Source organism: Mirounga leonina, unplaced genomic scaffold (assembly GCF_011800145.1).
Source record: "Mirounga leonina isolate KUSES-001 unplaced genomic scaffold, KU_Mleo_1.0 Mir_126, whole genome shotgun sequence".
NCBI lineage: Eukaryota > Metazoa > Chordata > Mammalia > Carnivora > Phocidae > Mirounga > Mirounga leonina.
The window spans coordinates 4,796,973-4,819,573 of NW_023270314.1; the positions used below are offsets into that span (position 1 = coordinate 4,796,973).

Below are 22,601 nucleotides of genomic sequence, written 5' to 3' on the forward strand. Positions count from 1 at the left end.
GGGGCGCCTGGGTGGCTCAGTCGTTAAGCGTCTGCCTTCGGCTCAGGTCATGGTCCCAGGGTCCTGGGATCGAGCCCCGCATCGGGCTCCCTGCTCAGCGGGAAGCCTGCTTCTCCCTCTCCCACTCCCCCTGCTTGTGTTCCTTCTCTCGCTGTGTCTCTCTCTGTCAAATAAATAAATAAAATCTTCAAAAAAAAAAAAATCACCTCTTATTTCCTAAAAGTCATCATTTCTTCTATACTCTTGCCCTTTTGACTCAATTCCTGCTTCTACAGTAATAGTTTTCATCCCGCCACATAATCCAGAGGAATTACATAAAAGGCAGTAGTAGTTGGGTCATTTTACTTCTGTCACTTGGTTCCTTTATGCTTTGGTTTCCTTGTCTGTAAAGCACAGCTAATAGTACACACAAATACTAAATGGAAATGTATTTAAAGTATCTCCAACAGTGTCTGGCAAGTATTACTTAATGAGTGATAGCCATTATTAGTAATAATCTTTCATGAGTTACATAATAGACATTGAGACCAGTATTAAAAAATATTTTCAACAGTTTACAGTGAAAGTTGAGAAAAAATACAATAAGCTGTGAATTTCACCAAATCATGATGTATATATTCCTATATTTATATAGGAGGGAGTATATTTTTGAGACATTAAAACAGCATATTCTTGGCCTTATTTATCTCTATGTCTTAGTTGATCTTTGGTTCCTCCATCCATTGAAATGATGACGTTTATTATTTCAAGAAGACAGAATTCAGGCCATAACAACAACAACAACAACAAATCATGGCTCAACTTTATATCAAATTTTTCTTTTAAGTTCATAGTGACAAAATAGTCTTGAAAGTCAGGATTTTCAACAAATCTCTTTCAACAAGAGAAAGTGTTTTCCATGTTGCAAAAGCTTTCCTTTACGTATCAAATGAAAACCAGAGCACAGAGTTATATAATGAAACACAGCATTTTCAGAGGTATTTTCAGAGAAGTTAACTGTGATGGTGAGATAAATAAAAGTTCAAATAGCAGGAAGACAGGAGATTCAGAAGAGGTGTGTCTAAGACAAAATGCCATTAGAGTCTGTGAAGGAATCTGATGTCTCCATATCCCTGGGAACAGCCCCAGGACTGTTGAACAAGAAGAAGTCCCAGGTAGGTTGAAGATCAGGGTGAAAGCCAGGAGGATTTGTGTCTCACTTCCCACCTACAATACAGGGTGTTCCTTGCCCATTTTGAATAGCCACAGTAAAGGGAAAATGGCAACAGGACATGGTTAGACAGGTGGGCCTTCAGAAAGCACTTCTGATATATATGAATCCAGAAGTTTCTATGTATCCCAATGGGGTTATGAAAAATGTGGAGAGGACTAGTGTACCCAAAGAGAGCTGGCATTAGGACAAGGTAGATGCAGAATTTGGGCAATGGTAACCAGCAGTGGGTGTCCACACAATACCCAAAACCCACGTCTCAGCAGAGTAGCGCAGTGTGCCCAGTGACCAGGCATATGGGGCTATCTCAGCCTTAAACAGCAAGAATCCAGATGGTAGCATGCAAACCCGAGTGGCTCTCTCACTCCATACCTTATTTCCCTGAGGATGCACAAATTCTCTAAACACACTGCTTCTATTCATCCACAGATTCCATTTTATAAATGAGAAAAGAGATGAGAAATTTCAGGAAGAAAGGAAACAACACTTACAAGAAGTTTGACCTTCAAATTACTATAATTTCTTTAATGAGGCTTTCTTAAACCAAAAAAAAAAAAAAAAAAAAAGTCCAAATTAGGTTTCTCCCATCCTCACCAATCTCCTTTTCCACTACCATCAGCAGGAATGGCATTTGAGAGCAAGATGAGATATGCTGTAGAAAATACTGAATTATATTTTCTTGTACATGTGAGAAGTAGTAAGAAGTAGTGTGTCTTAAAGTCCTTTAAGTAAAACATATAAATTACAATGCACTTGGCTGAATTTACTACACTACAATGGATTTGAAATTAGTTAGAGGAAGATTCAGACCATACATCACCCTAGAAAAGAAAAACTCTACTAACATCTATAAACCTACCCTGGCAATAGCACATGGACATTGTTACTGAATAAAGTGATCTCACCAGTTATGTTCTAACTGACAAGGAAATCGAAGAATGCCAAGATGCTTTTAGGTGTTGGAGCATGACTTGAACATATTCCATCTCTTTACTGATTCTCCAGCACAAAGCTATGGCTGACTTACTATAAGACAAACTATGAGTCTTGGATTTGATATTAAAGTTACATTCATTTTCCTAAGCAGGTTTGTAAGATAACTAAGTAATAGTTATGAACAAATAGGACACTCAGGTCATGTTTTTTTTTTTTTTTTTAAGACTATTTATTTATTTATTTGACAGAGAGACACAGCGAGAGAGGGAACACAAGCCAGGGCAGACAGAGAGGGAGAAGCAGGCTTCCCGCTGAGCAGGGAGCCCAACGCAGGGCTCGATCCTAGGACCCTGGGATCATGTCAGGTCATGGCTTTTATATTCCCTTTTTAAGATGAAATTGCTTAAGACAGTCCAGTTCAATTTGCTGGTTCTAATTTTACCAATGTACCAAAAAAGAGATACTTGCATTAGAAGATCCTCCACTATCCCTTCCACTAGTAATATTTAATATTTCATGAAACAGGCTTAGAGGCATAAATGACCACCTTTGAAATAGGGTAGATTTGTTCAAGAAGGACTAGTATACTATACTGAAGCCAAAATTATGAAGATTTTGACCTTGAATCACTGAAATAGCAGAAATATACTAAAATAGAAGAGCCAAAATTTATATCCAAACAGTCATGAGTAAGATCTAGGATAGCTCTTTGTGAAATATAGACATGAGGCAAATCATAAGACAAAAGAATAAAATTACAAAAATCAGTGTCAATTTTTTTTAGTTCAACAGTTATGTTTAAATTCCTACTGCGTGCAAGACATTGTGTTAGATTAAACAAATGGTACTGGGGAAACTAGAGAGCTACATGCAAAAGAATGAAACTGGACTAGGTTCTTATACCATACACAAAAATAAATTCAAAACAGGTTAAAGACCTAAATGTGAGACCTGAAACCATAAAATTCCTAGAAGAGAACATAGGCAGTCATCTCTTTGATATCAACCTGAGCAACATTTCTCTAGGTATGTCTCCTCAGGAAAGTGGGAAAAAAGCAAAAATGAAACTATTGGGACTACACTAAAATAAAATACTTTTGCACATTGAAGGAAACCATCGATGAAACTAAAAGGCAACCTATGGAATGACAGAAGATACATTCAAATGATATATCTGATAAGGACTTAATATCCAAAATTTATAAAGAATTCACACAACTCAACACCAGAAAACCAAACAATCTGATTAAAAATGGGCAGAAGACCTGAATAGACATTTTTCCAAAGAAGACATGCAGATGACCAAGAGACACATGAACATATGCTCAACATCACTAATTATCAGGAAAATGCAAATCAAAAGCAATGAGATATCCCCTCAAACTAGTCAGAATGGCTAGTATCCAAAGACAAGAAATAACAAGTGTTGGTGAGGATGTGGCGAATGTAAATTGGTGCAACCCGTGTGGGAAACAGTACAGATGTTCCTCAAAAAATTAAAAATAGACAATATGATCCAGTAATTCTGCTAGTGGGTATTTACCCAAAGAAAACAAAAACACTAATTCAAAAAGATATCTCCCCTCCCACATGTTTATTGCAGCATTATGTACAATGGTTAAGACACTGGAACAATCCAAGTGTCTACCAATAAATGAATGGATAAAGAAGTTGTGATATAGATGTATTACTCAGCCATAAGAAAAAAATGAAATCCTGCCATTTGTGACAACATGTATAGACCTAGAAGTATTATATAAAGTGAAATGAGTCATACGAGAAAGATAAATACCATATGATATCATTTATATGTGGAATCTAGAAAACAAAAAAAAGAAACAAACAAGAAAAGCAGAAACAGATTCATAAATACAGAGAACAAACTGGCTAGTTGCCAGAGGGGAGGGCATGGGGAGATGGGCAAAATGGGTGAAGGGGAGTGTGAGGTGCAGACTTTCAGTTATGGGATGAAGAAGTCATGGGAATGAGAGATACTGTATATGGAATATAGTCAACAATACTGTAATAGTGGCAGGTGGTGACTACACATGAACATAGCATTGTATAGACTTGTTGAATCACTATGTTGTACATTTGAAACTCATATAACATTGTGTGTCAACTATACTTTAATTAAAAAAAAATTAAAGACACTGTTTTAGAGATCTCAATGGATGTAAACATGAATCAAACAGGCCTCCTGTTAAAGTAAGGGTTTAAGTGAGAAAATTCAGTTCAATCAGATGAGAGAGAACCTTGGAATTACCAAGATTATAGCTGTGCTAGGGAAGATTAATTTGTCAAAGTGTCTAGGAAGGACTAGTACCACTTTTATAGCCACAAAAATCAAAGAAAACACTACTGTTATACAATCACTCTGAGAAGTTCAAAACCTATGATCTATAAACCTCAGCAAACTGGCAAACATAGAACAGTCGGTCTTTTGGAGTATATATCAAATCGAATGGAATCATGCCAGGAAGACTGAGGTTCTTGGTCTTTCTTAAGGGGATTTTTCTCTATTTACCTGGGTTCTGCCCTCCAAAATAAAGAGCAGCAGTAGAATTGAAATCACCTACTGTTCGAGAACACATGGCAAATGTAGGACACATTTTGTTCAACACATGATAAGGTAGGTACCTCTTTATCCTTTATGTCACTGCCAGGGTAAACTGTTCCCAGTATTTAGTAAATTATGTGCTGTATTAAAAATAGTATGATCTCATTATTCATTATTTGTAGTAGAGGACAAAGTTCCTGTGTGTCTCCAACTTGACTACTTCCAACAGAGGAATGGTTTTGATTTATTTGGACTAAAATATTTGGGAGTATAATGGAAGGAGGGTAAGAACTTCTTGCTGATTTTTCCCATTAAACATTCTTGGGCAAACCTGAGAAATTACTCCACAGAATGGATCTTATATTCATTCAGTAGCCTAACTTTGCAGCAAGGAGCAAAATTCATCAGTTTAACTCAGAGCAGTCTTGTTATTTCAATATGGCTGTTTCTATTTATAAAGTTACACAATCAAGTTGGTTCCTTCTTCCTCCCCATCTGAGACAGTTTACAACACACACACACACACACACACACACACATCATTACATAATTGCATTGCCAGGAAATCCAAGTGTTGCTTTCTGGTGGAGAGTAAAAGATCCGCACCTTGACTTATGTCTTACTCATCCTAAATCACATCTGCTTTTTGGGACACTTTCTCCTGGCTGAAGAATTTGCTCTGAAGTTTTACTACATTCATTAGAAGGCCATTTTTGCTATTCTGACTATTCATGTTGTGGTTTTACAGATGTCCTGCAAATGAAAGCCTGCTGCACAACAGGAAGTACTCACTGCCAAGTCCTTTGGAGAGGAGCAGCGCATCCACAAGAGGATCCAGGTGGTAAGACATTTGAACAAAAGCTTTCCACAACCGCATTTGAAAAGAAGAAAGCAAAAGACAAGGCAGACATTGGCACTCACTCTAACTCTGTTCAACTTAATGGCAGCTGTACCAAATGGATATGTGTTCACGCAACTCAGTGTTGTGACAGGGTGGTGAAGCAAATAAGCTACAAAAGGAACAGAATGAACACAGGGATAAAAGGGCAAAGACCTTCTTTGCAACTTCTTAAAATGGTAAATTTGATTAAAATTGGATTACTATTTTTCAAGGCTCGAGGAGAAAAAGGGATATATCAGTGCTGTGATGCCCACGCTCCATTTAGCATCTTTTCTCATATTGCAAGCAGAATGAATTGTAGATAAAGTCAGCACCTAGGTCACTCTTTGCCTAGAAGGACTTCTTTCCTGCTGAATTCTCTGCAGCATTCTCTTTCGGTTGGATTTTATCTTCTCCCTTCTAATTCTCTCAGCTTGATTCACATACGCCATATATAAGGGCTAAACAGAATGTGTTTCATGCCTGAGGGAATTAATTTTCTGTCTGGGATAATGAGACAAGATGTGATGCAATTCCTCCCTTGATTTTAAAATGTTTTGTTATCTTGAAGGCAACTCTCCTCATCCAATAAAAACAGAGAACGAAAAGGGTGACCTTAAAAAAACATATTTCTGAAACCTAAGATTCTCACACACACAAATGCCTCTGATAATTCTGGGTGTAGACAGATGCTCTCTTCCTTTTTGTGCTTCCCAAACATTCTGTCAATGGTCTATTGTTAAAGTGCGGACTTTCTCCCAGACCACATCCTGTCTGTCTTACAGAGGAGAAGCATACCAGTGAAGGAAGCTGAAAGTTCTGTTCTTTGTGGTCTAGAAAGAACTAACTGCTCATACCTCAAAGTATCACTCCATTCAACTCAGGGCCCATAGGACTCATGCTGGAAATTACCTGATGAACTCAGAGAACCAGGCTACCTTTGTTTTATTGACAATTCTAAGTCTTCCACACAAAAGGAAAGAGGACATTCATTATTGTTAACACTAGTTAAAATTGTATGGATAAGGAAGGAGCAGATGTAAACATCTGAACCTCATTAAAAAAAAAATCACTCGTGTTTGAAAAACACAACCTCCACAGAAATTATTTTTCATTAAAGAAAATATATGTTGTTATATCTGAACAGAAAACTGACAATGTTTGACAACAGTTTGTTAATTAAATAAGGCGATTTTTTTTTTAAGATTTTATTTATTTATTTTTTAGAGAGCGAGCGAGAGAGAAACAGCATGAGAGGGGAGAGGGTCAGAGGGAGAAGCAGGCTCCCCGCTGAGCCGGGAGCCCGATGTGGGACTCGATCCCAGGACCCTGGGATCATGACCTGAGCTGAAGGCAGACGCTTAACCATCTGAGCCACCCAGGCGCCCAAGGCGATATTTTTTAAATGATTAATAGAAAATATATTTTCAACTACAGAATTAAAATTAATAATTAGAGAATTTTAAAAAAACAGAATAAAACTAAAGAGGAAAAACAAGAACATCTGATTCAGAATTAGGGTGACTAACCCTCCCAGTTTTTTTGACTGCAAGATTCCCAAATTAGGAGATGTGCTCTGCTAAAATCAGGACAGTCCTGAGAAAACCAGTACAACTGGTCATCCTAAGTAGACTTAATTAAAATTTTTATTTTAATGGTTTTGTATAGAAGGTAAGGATAAGGAGAGAAAACAATAATTAAAATCTGTGATGAAGATGTTGAGAAAGTTGTTATATAAATTACATAGGAATGTCTCTGTAAATGCCCATAGGAAATACTTCTTTGTACATGTAGAAACAAAGATGTGAATCTCCTGAGCAAATATGAGCTCATACTTTAGGCACTGATTAAAACAGCACTTGCTTAACCTTTATGTATGAGCAACTTGAAAGCCCAGATCCAAATGTGTAGGTGACCTCCAGCTACAATACAAAACATCACAGCACAAATTTGATATATTTGTATATTGCAGCCCTTCCTCTACCGTTTTCCTTTTGTTTTTCTTTTCTTCTTGTAAATTTTATTTGCGTATGTTTTGAAATCTTCTATGTTGTCTATGCTTTTTAATTCTACTAAATCCTTTTTTCAAACAAGGCAGGATCTACATCAGTGGTTCTAAACTGGGGGCAATTTTTTCCCCAGGGGACAGACCATGTCTGGAGACATTTTTGATTGTCACAACTGGAGGGGATAAATCTATTCTAAATTAAACAAACACGGGGCACCTGGGTGGCTCAGATGGTTAAGCGTCTGCCTTCGGCTCAGGTCATGATCCCAGGGTCCTGGGATCGAGCCCCACATCCAGCTCTTGGCTCAGTGGGGAGGCTGCTTCTCCCTCTCCCTCTGCCTCTCCCACTGCTCATGCTCTCTCTCTCTATCTCTGTGTCTCAAATGAATAAACAGAAACTTTAAAAAAAATAAACAAACATACCCCAAATGTATAATAAAAGTAATCATTATTGAAAATTGGAATTATAATCATTTCTGTTTTTTCTAGGTAATATTAATTAAAAATTTAATGTTGCCATAAAAAGAATGAATATAAATTTCTAAGAGTTCCAGTTGTTGCAAGCATATTTCTCATAAAGCCTATCATGTTAAAATAAGCATATATATACACATATAATACACACACACACACGCACACACACACACACTTTGCCTTGTGCATAACAAGTATGCAATAAATAGTTGATGGTGGACTAAATGATTGGATGAATGACTAACAAAGACACGAAAAATCACCTAGGATCCATGATGTATACCTAGAAGTGGCCATTGAAGGGATTTACATTTGTGAAATAGCAGCCTGGTTTTAGAATACAATAGGTTTAGCCTGAGTCAGAGGAAAAGAACAGAGAAAACATATTGTTGGAGATGATAAACCTCGTGTTCAATGTAAGAAAGCAACACACAAGTGTGGATATCAAAAAGTCAGCCACAGGAAGGAAGAAACAGCTATAAAAAGCAGATGGTTTAAAGGGAAAGGAAATGTGAAACACAACCCCCCAAAATATATGGGTCAAAATAATAACAAAAGGTTCTGGCAAAAATATCACTCTGTAGAAACTCAATAAATTTTCAAAAAAAAGCACAACAAAATTATATTAAAAATATGAGCATTCAGGGACAGTGAAGAGAAATACATAACCTGTGTATTTTTCTGAGTCTAAAATGTGAGCAATTTAAATTGATCAAAGCTAAACAGTAAACACTGTCAAAGAGAAGTAGAAACCTGAATAGAAATAGCCCCATATGCACAACCAAATTTAAAGACCAGTTAAGTCATTTAGAAATTTATCTTGCATTTGAAAAGAAGTTGTATTATGTATTGTTTCTTATAGTTGTATACCATGGTCTGAAAGGATTACCGTGAGTTGCTTCTTTTGATGATGGTGGTGGGTTTGTCAAATGACCCATTCACACATTCCCACTAGGTCCCCTTTGGAATCAATCTGCAATGTGCTGACACAGAAGCTACATCATGTCTCCAGGCCAAGAGAGCAGATACTCCCTCACACAACTAAGCAGCCCCCCATTGGACCACATCTAGAAGCCAGCAAATGCCTCCCTCCTGGGGTGATGCCTGACTCCATCTTGATTCTCTAAACGTCACTTCTAGAATTCACATCTTATACTGCCTTGGCTTTTTGGTTCCCAGCTCTAATGGAGAGCTTCCAGATCCAGCAAAAGAAGAATGCTAAAAACTGAGTAGAGAAGCAAATAGAAACAAGGGCACAGAACCAGGATAGAGTTACTTTCAGGATAGGAGTTTAGATCAGCAGATTGGAACAGGAGAAATTGAAGGTGGTTATCAAAATCTTAGGGTGGGGAGCAGCCAGTGGAGTCATGAGACCACAGTGAACTATTTTATGATACTTCTGTATAGATGTACCTGGTCTATTCTTTTTAAAAGCTGAATTAACTATAAGATTTTCTTTCTGTACACTTAGTAACTTGAGTGTAATTATGGTCCTCCACTTATTCAATGTGTTGTGTTTAAAGAGACATCCCTATAGTTCAGGACAGCTTGACAATCTGGAAGACAATTTGGGTTACTTCAGAATATTTTTAATATGGCAAATTCTTGCTTAATCTTGAAAATCTGACAAATTAGGCAGTCTTTGGCTAATAAGCCATTTACCTTAATTTCTAGGCACACAGGCAGACTATAATCCCTAGCCTGTCTTGTATTTGGTTTCATCATATGACTGAGTTCTGACCAACAGAACTGAATGGAAGTGACATGTGAAGTTTCTCAGTCTCTTATGCAATCTTCCATTTTCTCCCTTTCACTGATGGCTGGTTGGAGGTGGGATGATGGAATGACAAACTGGAAGGAATCTGGTTTCCTGAGTTATCATAGGCATGTGTCAGCAAACTTTTTCTATAAAGGGCCAGGTAGTAAATATTTTAGTCTTTGCAGGCCAGTCTCTACTGTAACTACTCAACCCTGCTATTACAGCACAAAAGCAACCATAGGCCACACACACGCAAATGGCATGGCTGTGTTCCAATAAAACTTTACTTAATAAAACCAGGTCCCAGCCCAGATTTGACCTATAGACCATAGTTCATCAAGTCCTCACTATATGGGACAGGTAAATAGAAATAAAAAGTAAATTCCTACTGTGTTAAGTCACTGAGACCTTGAGTTCATCTGTTACAGAAGTTAGCATTACTTTAACACAATGCCATGTTGATGGATCATAAAATTTTACACATTTCATGATGGAAAACTGTAACCTGTCCCACTTAGGTTTTCAGTTTTACAAAAGAGTCCTTTACAACACTGAAATATAGCAAAAAGTATGGTCTGTTGTTTTCTTTTCTTTTCTTTTCTCTCTTGGAGGCTGTGTCATGTTATTTTATTGGGAAAATGGTAAATTTTCACCAGTGCTCTCTCATCTGGTGACTTTATCTGCAGGCAGAATTGCAACACTTTTTAACAAATCATTCCATTTACTGGGAACAGTGGGGAAATCCTGCCATGTATCCAATTAATGAACTCTCCCACAGATATTGAATTTCCCTATTGGCCCCAGTGACTAGAAATCCAAAGAAAAGCACTTTTTAAAGCCAAAATGGGACAACAGTGGGGGTTGGGGGGAGAGGAAGAATTAAAAGTGAATCTTGTCAAAGATTAATTCATCACTCCTGTAAGAATCCATAGTTTTCTTTCATTCCCCCCCCATTATGTGACTAAGTGTCCACATAGAGAGAAAAGAATAACATTGATTTTGACTGTGGTTTATAAATTGTTGTGAAAGAGAGACAGAGAGGGAGACTGACATAGGAGTCAAACACACCGAGGTTGAAATTCCTGCTCTACTTTAGCACCAATTTGAGTTCAGCTCCTATATATATTTAATTATAATAATAAACTGTATAGCATCCAGCATGTGGCAGGTACTCGAAAAGTATTAGTAATTATCTTAGTTTTAATTGTTACTTGCTGTCAAGTTCACAAATTATCACTTCCAACTAAACTATAAATTTTTGTTTGAAGAAAATGTATTTATCCTTCAAGACTTAAAATTTTGTGGATTGCTAGTAATTAATAAAAGTACCCAAACATCCATCACTTCTTTTACTAGACTTCCATTGCTCTAGATCTTGGTATTTTAGTCAAAATTTTGCTCTATCACACTCTTCTCTTCTCTATTTTTGAACTTTCCCTTCACTGAATCCATCATGTTTCATTTCATCATCATCTTTCTAAAACATAGACTTACTTGTGTCATGCTGGCATCCTCCCCCCCCTCTGCAAAATAAGTTCAAACAACTTACTGGACATCTAATGGCCATCTTCCCAATGCCTCAAGTCAACTTCTTCTCTCTTACTTGCATCCCACCTTTTAGGATTGCTGAATAATGTATAGTGTTCCAAACACAGCACAGTATTACACATCTTGGTAAATACCTGTCTACTTAAAATGTTCTTTTTTCCAAATATATTTGGCTAAACAAATTCACCAGTCAAAACATGGCAGGAATGTTATTTTTCCTGTGCATGGAGAATTAATCACTGCCTTCTTTGTCATACTACCAACTCTTACTATTAACAGCTTTTGTGGTAAACTGTTAGATATTTTTATAATATTATATAATAGGTAAAGAATATTGACTACCAACAATATATAGAATATAGTTTATATGCAGTATCTCATTTATTCTTCACAATAATTTTATGAGGTAGTTTATATTGTCCTCATTTCATAAATGAAGAAACTAAGGCTTAAGTACTAATTGACTCACCAAGGTCACTGGGCTAGTAAATATTGGAGCATTCCAAAAAGAGAATTGTGGTCAGCAGATGCCAAGTGCTGCAAACAGGATGAAAACAAGAGCTAAAATGTTAACATAAATAAATAAATAAATAAATAAATAAATAAATAAATAAAGTGATTAGTTAATTAATTAATTAAAATGTTAACCAAGAAGAGATGTCTTTTCAAAAGCTATTGGTAACCTCTAGGAAAACAGAATAGGAGTCAGAAATTAGGAGAAATAAAGCAAACCTAAAGCCTGCAATAGTGGCATTGAACACAAACTAACCTTTCAAGAAATATATCTGCAAAGTATTGAAGGAGTGATCATTTGAAACAGATTGAAGGAAATAATAATAATAATAATATTAAAAATATTAGAGATCTGAAACCATAAAACTCCTAGAAGAAAACACGGGCAGTAATCTCTTTAACATCAACCTTCACAACATTTCTCTAAGTATGTCTCCTCAGGCAAGCAGAACAAAAGCAAAATAAAACTATTGGGACTACACCAAAATTAAAAACTTTCTCACAGTAAAGGAAACCTACAGGAAAGGAAACCTATTGAAACAAAAAGGCAACCTACAGAATGGCAAAAGATATGTGCAAATGATATATCCAATAAGGGCTTAATATCCAAAATATATAAAGAACTTACACAACTCAACACCAAAAGAACAAACAAACTGATGAAAAAATGGGCAGAAGGCCTGAACAGACATTTTTCCAAAGAAGACATGAAGATGACCAACAGACACATGAACAGATGCTCAACTTTACTAATTATCAGCAAAATGCAAATCAAAAGCAAAGAGATATCACCTCAAACTAGTCAGAATGGCTATTATCAAAAAAGACAAGAAATAACAAGTGTTGGTGAGGATGTGGAGAAAAGGGAACCCTCATACACTGTTGATAGGAATGTAAATTGGTGCAACCAGTATGGAAAACAGTAGAAGTTCCTCAAAAATTTAAAAATAGAGAGACCATATGATCCAGTAATTCTACTACTGGGTATTTTCCCAAAGAATATGAAAACACCAATTTGAAAAGATAAATGCACCCCTATGTTTATTGCAGCATTATTTCCAATAGTGAAGAAATGGAAACAACCCAAGTGCCCATTGACAGATAAATGGATAAAGAAGATGTGGTATATATTTACAATGTAATATTACTCAACCATAAGAAAGAATGAGCTCTTGCCATTTGCAACAACATGGGTGAACCTAGAGGGTATTATGCTAAGGGAAATAAGTCAGCCAGATAAAGACAAGTATCATATGATTTCACTTATATGTGGAATCTAGAAGACAAAACAAATGAGCAAACAAAAAGCAGAAACAGATTCACAAATACAGGGAACAAACTGATGGTTGCTAGAGGGTAGGGTGGGGAAATGGTCAAAATGAATGAAAGGGAGTAAGAGGTGCAGGCTTCCAGTTATGGAATGAACAAATCATGGGGATGAAATATACAGCATAGAGAATATATTTAATGATATTGTAAAATCATTGTGTGGTGAAGGATGATAGCTACACTTGTGCTAAGAATAGCATAAGGTATAGAGTTGTTGAATCACTATGTTGCACACCTGAAACTAAGGTAACGTGTGTCAATTATACTTCAATAAAAAATGGCAAAAAAATAGTGGCAACCTGAGCAGTTTTGGAAGCTGAATCTAAAGCAGTGTTTCTCAACTGGGTTTGATTTTGCCTTCTCTCTGGATACGTTTCACAACTGTCTGGAGACATTTCTGTTTGTCACAACTGAAGAATGCTACTGGCATGTAATCATTACTAGCAGGGATGCTGCTAAATATTCCATAATAGTAAGACTGACACCCACAACAAAGAATTATCAGGTCCAAAATGTGCTAAGTTTGAAAAATCCTGGTCCAAAGGATCCACTGGAGAGGAAGAGATAGAAAAAATAAGAGAAAAGAGAGAACTGCTAGGACAAAACCGGGAAAAGGAGAAAATAATAAAAATGTTACCTTCAGAAAAGCCTTATCAAGAACTATTAACTTCATTTCTGAGGATAAAGAGATTAAAGTTCGGAGAATTTAAGTGACTTATTTTTTCAGGATCTAGCAGAAGTTAAAGTCAAATCTTTGAGCTTCTAATCTGATGTTCTTTTAACTATGCCACCTAATACCTTAAATTCAAGACTGAGGATAATTTTTGGAAATGTGATAGCATACAACCATGAAGCAATTGTGCTTAAAAATTAGTGACATATCTATTGATTTTTGTTTCTACATATATTTATTGCCTTCCTTTATATCAAAGAAAAGAAACATGTCTATAATAGTAGAAAGGTTTAAGAAACTCAGAAGAATGTGTTTGGCAAATTGGCACCAAATATACATACAAATATTGACACTTGAAGAAGAACAAAAAAAGTTGTATGAGATTTTCAGTAACATTTAATCACTTTTAATTTACCCAACAATATTTAGTAATTTCATAGTTGAAAGCATGAGATATAATTCTTTAAGGACTTTGTAAAGCACAAACTAGAACAACAAACAATGGTATTAAATTGCTACATCTCTACGAACGGTTACTCAAGAGAAATAAGTGTACAATATTGAAAAGTTTAGCATTCTGCCAGTAGAGAAAATGTTAAAATTCAAGGATCATTACCACATTCTTCATACCACTGCTACCACAAAGACAAAAACAATTAAAACGACCATTAACAGTTTAACCGTGAAGCTTGGAACATGAACCATAACCAGAAAAAGAAATAATCATGTTTCTTTAAGTACAAATAAGTAAATGTGCAAGCACAGCAGAAACAGGCAAGGAAGGCAGAACCATCTAGAGGGACCCAAGGGCTGACCTGTGCAGCTGTAGGTCTGGTGAGCTTTGGAAGTGCTACCATGTGAGCAAGCCAACAGGAGTGTTGACAGTCCTCAGCAATCAGGCATCTTCTCCAAGAAGGAAACAGCTGGAGGCCAGAGCCAGTCATCTATTCGATTGACATCTGCTGCTATAATTCTATCATGGGATTTCTTTTATTTTTTTCTGTTATTTGAAAAATTCAGTAGAGACCATGTGTCAACTTAATTGTCTTCTGAAAATTCTAAGCACTTGGGCACACCAATGATTTATTTGCAATGCACCAGCAGTGTTAACCAAATATTTAAAACAAACCTTACTAGTCTATATAGAAATCAAGTCAATCAATAGTTCTTCTCTCCTGCTGACACAGTAAAGTCTTCACTGTTGCAGTGTTATTAGATAAGAGTAATGTCTTCTGGAGGCACACAGCCTTGGACTATTCTGCTATACTCTAGCACTGAAATATTGGTGAGTGATATAACCTCTCTCTGCCTCAGTTTATCTATGAAATGAGGATAATAACAGTGCCTATATCATAGGGCTATTGTGAGGACTGATGGGACACTAGTGTTTGGCCCACTTTCAGGCATATAATAAGCCTCTATAAACATTAATATTAATCCTCTGCTCTGATTTCTCTAAATAACATTGCCAGTGTTAACTGTGTCTATTCTTACATAAGAGCCTTCCCCAATGTCTATCTAATGAAGTCTGCTTCCATGTATAATCTAATCTAAATCTGCTCCTTTCCATAAACAGTCTCCTCAAATTATAATGGTTTACTCACTGGGCATTCTATGCAAATCTCTCCTCCAATGAATGCTTTTTTCCTTTCTATATCTAAGTCCTGTCTGCCCACTGAATATCAATTACTTGGTGAAGTCTTTTCTGAATGCTCCATCCAAATAGGATTTCTCTCGTCCCTAAAATCAACAAAAATATTGCCCTCAATAGCAATACTATTCACACAATATATTTGCTTGTCTATATTGCTATTCATATTTTTTTTATTCTTATGTTAATCCCCATTACATCATTACATCATTAGTTTTAGATGAAGTGTTCCATGATTCATTGTTTGTGCACAACACCCAGTGCTCCATGCAGAATGTGCCCTCCTCAATACCCACCACCAGGCTAACCCATCCTCCCACCCCCCTCCCCTCTAGAACCCTCAGTTTGTTTTCATATTTTTTTAAAATATTCAATGTAAGGTTTTAAGTATCTTCTGTTTTTAAAGCATTAGTGTTAATACCCTGTGAATGTAATATTAAGAACATATCTCTACCTTAATTGTCCTTGAAACTGGTAGAGTAAGAAAATGAAACAAATGTCCATATTAACATGGACAAGGAGGCCACTACTCTTTCAAGAATTTCCTTCAGACCTCTCTAACTGGATGCAAATTTCCTTCCTTTTAACCTCCACAACAATTTGTTTATTCTTTTCTTTGACTTTTGAACTGACTCTTAAGAGCTGGTGAGATTTGGGGGGTAGGGTATAGCTAGAAAAAAATACTGTAGTTACATCATGAAGAGAAAGTATAATGTAATAAAAAACAAACAAAAGCTTTGTAGGAACAAACCTAGATTCAAATTCTGGATTTTGGTACTAGTTAACCATCTGATCTTATGAATGTCTCCCACTCTATCTGAGTTTATTTCTCTGTAAATGTGGATAACAAAGTCTTCTTTGAAATGTCATGAGAAAAAAAATAAACTTCCTATAAAGAACAAGGTAGGTACTCAAAATTATTTTCTATAATAATGTAAAGAATCTTCAGTTTGCATGGGTAATCAAAGAGGAAAAGATGAGTGGGCCCAGAACTAGAAAGAAACTGAAATGACAGTAAAAATGAGAGATAAAAGCAAGGTGGCAGACCAAGCTGGAACAAGGCTGGGGAATCAAAAAAGAAGGCTAAGGGGATTGGTATGACCAGGGGACTTTCATGAACAAGTGTGTCTAATGCTTAATTGCATGTGATTTGCTGAAAAATAGAACCCCCTTTCTTAACTTTAATCTCTTGATTCTTAAGTAAAGTTTCCAAAGCAAAGTGACTCTCTTCCTCATTTGGATGAATGCCCAGGAAGAATGGAAAAACCAACCATATGAAGAGAGACATTAGAAAATTCAAGGAAAATAAGAAATCAGAACAAGAGAAAGCTAGAGAAAAACATAAATCCTTGAAGTATGGTGATGGAGAGTCCAAATGTATGTGGCATAGAATCTAGAACTAATGTTATTTATTTGTTAAAGGACAGTGAAACTAAGCACTCTGAACAAGTTGGGACACCCAGGAAGGAGACGTCTGGAACACAGTAGCTAGATGGAACTACAATAGGAGAAGAGGTGTCAACAATTAGAGACTGGAATGGCTACATAGGCCTAGGAATTGTAAACAGGCCAGTTGGATATGGAAGAATCCTTAATGAAGCAGGATGTGTCTTTCTAATTGAACTAAACTCAATTATCCACTCAAGACTGAGAGATGCCACAAATTGACAGGCAAAAGAGAGAAATGGGTTCTCTGATAATTTCAAGAAGCCACCCTACCAACTACAGACGGCTTACTTCCAGATATCCTTTATATGAGGGTATTAGGCTAAGAGAAATAAGTCATTCAGAGAAAGACAATTATCATATGATTTTTCTCATATATGGAATTTAAGAAACAAGACAGAGGCTCATAGGGGAAGGGAGGTAAAAAGAAAGTAAGACGAAATCAGAGAGGGAGACAAACCGTAAGAGATTCTTAACTCTAGGAAACAAACTGAGGGTTGCTGGAGGGGAGGTGGGTGGAGGGATGGGGTAACCGGGTGATGGACATTAAAGAGGGCACATGATGTGACAAGCACTGGGTGTTATATGCAATGGATGGAATCACTAAACTCTACCTCTGAAACTAATAATACAGTATATGTTAATTAATTGAGTTTAAATTAAAAAAAAATTCCTATGCTGTTTATCCTATTGTTATGTTGAGTTTTCTACTATTTGCTGTCAAATCTGATTATCTCTAATACAACTTTCTTGGTCATTTCTGCTATTTTCTTCAGTTCTATTTTTTCAAAGTTTATAAAAATCTTTAAGTACACTTTTTTGACATTTAAAAATATTCTGAAATGCTGACAAGGCATTCTTTAAGTTTGTTTGAAAAAGTTTTTAATCTGATAAATGGCATGTTAAAAACATCCCCTAAATACAACATTGCTTACCACAGAGTCTTATAAGAATATCAGATGTGTGATTGATATGTTTGTTAACCAAAGAGATGAACCAAAATTCTATTGCAAACAGTATTTATGGTGCACAAGTTTTAGGCCAAGGCCATTTAGCAAAATGGAAGTTTGACTAAACCTACAGATGAGAGGCATGGTCAGCTGAGAAAAAGGGTCTACCTATTCTTTCCATCTAATCCCAACAAGTCGTGTGGGTACACAGAACTTTAGAATAGAACTATGTGGCATTCGCTTTTAACTATTTGCATAAAGTTAAGTATTTTTAGTCTTTTGTTGATAATTTATACTTCCCTTCTTTTACCCTGAATTGCTTACATTCGACCGAGAACTATAAGCCTACAATTAATTATTTTTAACTGATTTTTCTTGTGTGATTTTCCAATGTTTTCTTAAAACACAAAAGGAATAATATAACCTTAGAGCTACAAGTACTTTAAAAATCATGCACTCCAAGCCCTCTGTTTTATAAATTAAATGACAGAAAAAGACCAATGAATTTAACTAAATCTTTGTCAGAATAATTCCTCATTCATTCATTCATTCATTCATTCATGTATTAATCCATTCAACTACGATTCTGAGGCATAAGGCACTGGGCAGAGGGAGCTCTATCACAGTATAAATAAGGCCCTGCCATCTGCATATTTTCAATTCAGTGGGACTAGAAATAAATCATCCAGATAATTAAAATGCCATGTAAATAAATGTGCTTTAAGTATTACTGCAGCCAAAGAATCACAAGAGAGGAAAGGAAAGTAAGGGGTAGCTAGCAAAGACTTTCAGGAAAGTTACATTTGGCTGTTCCTTAGAGGATTTGAACAGGTAGAGATAGACGAATAGACATTTCAAGACAAAAGGGGTGGCTTTCTTTTTAACTTGTAGATTGGATTTCAATCCGAAGTGTTTTCTTAAATTACTTTTTTATCAGAGGGGGAGACGAACCATGAGAGACTATGGACTCTGAGAAACAAATTGAGGGTTCTAGAAGGGAGGGGTTGGGGATGGGTTAGCCTGGTGATGGGTATTAAAGAGGGCACATACTGCATGGAGCACTGGGTGTTATACGCAAACAATGAATCATGGAACACTACATCAAAAACTAATGATGTAATGTATGGTGATTAGCATAACATAATAAAAATAAATAAATAAATAATAAAATTACATTTGGTGGGAAAGCAAAATCAAAGCAGTCCCTAAGCCAGAGGTGAGAACAGTGACTTTGGAAAGCTTGACATCATAGTTAATGCTGCATTAAAAAGTGATGTTTATCAGGATACAAATGGATCCCCCCGAAGTTCAGCAACTGAAAGGCCATGCAAGCCCTCTGCTTCTGGAGAAAATGACTGCGGTATGGCTTAGAAACCAAGAGCTAGGAGCCACTGCTCACAAAATATCATAAATTAAACGACTGAAAAAGATGTCAGTAATAAGTAAAACAGTAGGGTTTCAATTTACAAGTGAAAATCCAGACAAACGTGCAATATGAAGGAAAATAATATTTCATTTTTGTTCAGAGTGCAATGAATTAAGCAGTCTAAGAAACATATATTCAAACAGAAAGTGTTTAAAATGCAAATGACATTTAGAAAAAAAGTGATGGCATCTATATGGATTTTTACAGATAAATCTCCTTCTTTTACAGTGTAATATGCCTGAAAAATAGGTCCCTTTTTCTCATATTTGTGACTGGTTATGGTTATTAGTAATAAAGTGCTAAGACTAGGCACTTCATCAGTAAGTAGTACTAAGTGATAACAAACATGCATTTTCAGAGAAATTTGTCAATGACTTTTGCTCCTACTATAAATTATCAATACACTTTTACATAAGCTAAATATTTGGCTTTTCAGCTACACAAACTACTCACTTTATTACACCAGTGTTCCTCTACCACTCCCCCATTTCACAACATGCTTTATATTCCACCTACAAGGAAATCTGCATTTTAGCTCTGTAAGTCTGCAAGTAACCTTCAGCCACTAACCTTACTGTCTTCTGTCTCTTTAGCTTTTTCTTGGAGGGGCTTCTTCTCTCCAAATTCACAGGTTGATTTTAATGTGAGCTGACAAGAAAGCATTGAGCTCTCTGTTTCAGTAAGTTCCAAAGGTCTTGAAGAATAGGGCTGTGACCCAGTAGTGCCAAGATTTGGGATCGGAAGAGCAGTGTGAACAGGCTTTGACCCAACAGCTGGCTGTCTCAGTTTTGAGGCAACCCCAAGTACAGGCATGGCTTCTATAAAAGTATCTTCTTGCTGCCAAAGAAAATGCTTCTAACCTCAGTCTGGTAGACTCCAACTTTAGTATTTCCAGAACAAATACTTTAAACAAAACTAGCAGTCATCATGATTCAAAAAAAAAAAAAAAAAAAAAACTAATAATATAACTTCCAGGAAGAGGCAAAACTTCCCTTCATCTTTAGTTAAGTATCTTTCTTGCTTGCTGGCTGGCTCGAATTCTCATATTCTTATCATTCTCTCTCTCTCTTAGCCTCCTGCTCTCTCTCTGTTCAGTGAGTCAGTGTCTATGTAATATTAAATACTCCTTGGGGAGTAAACTTTTCTTGAAGGTAACTGTTACAAAGCTCCTTCCCTAGGATTAAAGAGCTCCTAGTTCTATTTTTTCCTCCCACTACAGCAGTCTGAGTCTGAGCGCTGAGAATAAAAAAGTGGAGAGAAACAAAAGGAAAAGTCTTCAGTCCAACTGTCAAAGCCGCCAAAAGACCACAATAGTGGAAGGACAGGAGTTCTTCCTGACTTCAGAAATAACCAGCCTACATTCTCTTTTTAAAGAAAATTGTATTTACCCCAGTTAAAAAAAAAAAAAAGAAAAAAAAAAAGAGTGGACACGATTAATGGCCAAAACAAACAGCTGTTGGAAGAACTTTTAGCCCGGAAACAATCTCAGCAATGAAGCTGTTTGTCTAATTTCCAGCTATTTTTCACTACTGACAGCCATGAACCACTGTGCTCATTCTGTTCTATCCCATGAAATCAGGTTAAATTCATGCCGTAGTGCAACCAATGGTGTTGCTCTGTTAAATCATTCAGCAGACTATACCTGCCTAGATTATGAAAATATAGTAAATATGGATAGCAAGACACTAGATATATAGTAATTGTTGTTTCTAAATTTAATAACAATAATGATAAAAATATTTGCAGGTAACATGTATGTGGAATGTACTACATAGCAGTTACTTCACATTTAACCAGTGGGACCACTCAAGAATAGGCACACCTATTCTCTCCACTATATAGAAAGGATAACTAAGACTCAGATTCATTTAAGTAATTTGACCAAAGTCATGCAGTTAGAAAGAGCAAGAGCCCTGTACTATTTGGAGTCACTTAACAAACCACCTTAGAAACAATTTAAAATAATGCTGTTATTCAAGCTCTTTACGTCCACATTAAAATCCTAATCTACCAAATATCCAAATACATATTCAGTGACTATGAACAATGCTGCTTCTATCCATAAAATTATTTTACTATAATTGGATTATGTTCTATTTCTGGTAAAAGCATGTCTGGATCCATAACAAAAGCAAGGGGTAAGTTTTTAAGAAACATATGAGACGCATGCCTTAATGTCTTTAAGTAATTGCACTTAGATAATGGGTATATGGATAAATTCCTCCATCATTTAATAAATATCATATTTATGTGATGGTATTGAAATTTCAGTAGTATTATCTAATAATAGAAATTTATTTATTTCATATTGCTTGTGTTTTTGTTGAAGATTCTAAAAGACAGATTTACTCCTTTTTTTTCTTTATTTAGAAAATCTATGTTATATTCACTAAATATTCTAAGAATTAATAATATTTGCAAGTGAAGTTCCTAGAAAAATGAGTGGGCATTTAATGGACATTCAATAAATAATAACAATTATAAGAATCACAACTATCATTATAGAAAATATCTCTCTATAGTAAAGAGATTATTTTGTTTGTCTACTATTCCCAACTCTGTAAATTATTATGTATAGTCTTAATAAGAAGCAGTAATTTACAGATAAAAGCTAATAATTAAAATTGAATTTACATGTTATTTTGATATAAGCATAGAAGAAATTCAAATACAAATTAGAAATCTTGTCAACTTTAAAAAAGAAGGTAATTCAAGGGGGATTTACTCAATGGTATAGTAAGAAACAAACACAACACTGGTGGCGAGAAAGAAATGATCACTCTGAGGAAGTAAGTTACTTACTTCCTTCCATTAATACACCATGCCATTAACCATTAACACACCATCCCTTCCAGAGACTGTAAGATATTGCAAAGCAGGAGATATTCATGTTCCTAAAATGTGGCTTAAAGTATATGAGAAGATACGTGCATCCTGCAATGCCCACATTGCAAAAAAATGGCATACCCAAAATAATAGGACTTGTGGGGAAAACAGGTTCTGGGAAGACCACTGAAAACATGCAACTTTGGGAACAGATCACTAGCAAAAATAATATTGGTACCTTGGAAGATAATTTGGACCACCCAAGCAAGCAGCTCAGCCCAGAGTTTAAAAACAAACAAGCAAACAAACAAAAAACAAAGCAAACAACAACAAAAACGCTCCACAATTGATGGGAAATGCTGGCAATATGTTAATTAGAATTTGTAGGAAAAATCCAACTGGAAGGCAAACT

The 22,601-nt window shown here is 35.9% G+C and overlaps 1 protein-coding gene and 1 long non-coding RNA gene across 3 annotated transcripts in view; both read right to left on the reverse strand.

Annotated features, from left to right (window-relative positions):
• The window catches only part of NAV3 (neuron navigator 3), a 356,416-nt gene extending 335,638 nt beyond the window's left edge, over positions 1 to 20,778 (reverse strand). For both annotated transcript variants that reach the window (XM_035002085.1, XM_035002084.1), the window contains exon 1: positions 19,934 to 20,778. In XM_035002085.1, the coding sequence (XP_034857976.1) occupies positions 19,934 to 20,176 (243 nt within the window). In that variant the 5' untranslated portion in view covers positions 20,177 to 20,778. The remainder of the gene's footprint in view (positions 1 to 19,933) is intronic.
• LOC118008536 lies at positions 8,118 to 14,787 on the reverse strand. The gene is made up of 2 exons (XR_004678710.1): positions 14,706 to 14,787; positions 8,118 to 11,912 (listed from the first exon to the last, which is right to left on the reverse strand). It is a non-coding gene; the product is annotated as an uncharacterized LOC118008536 (long non-coding RNA).
• Positions 20,779 to 22,601: the final 1,823 nt, after the last annotated feature.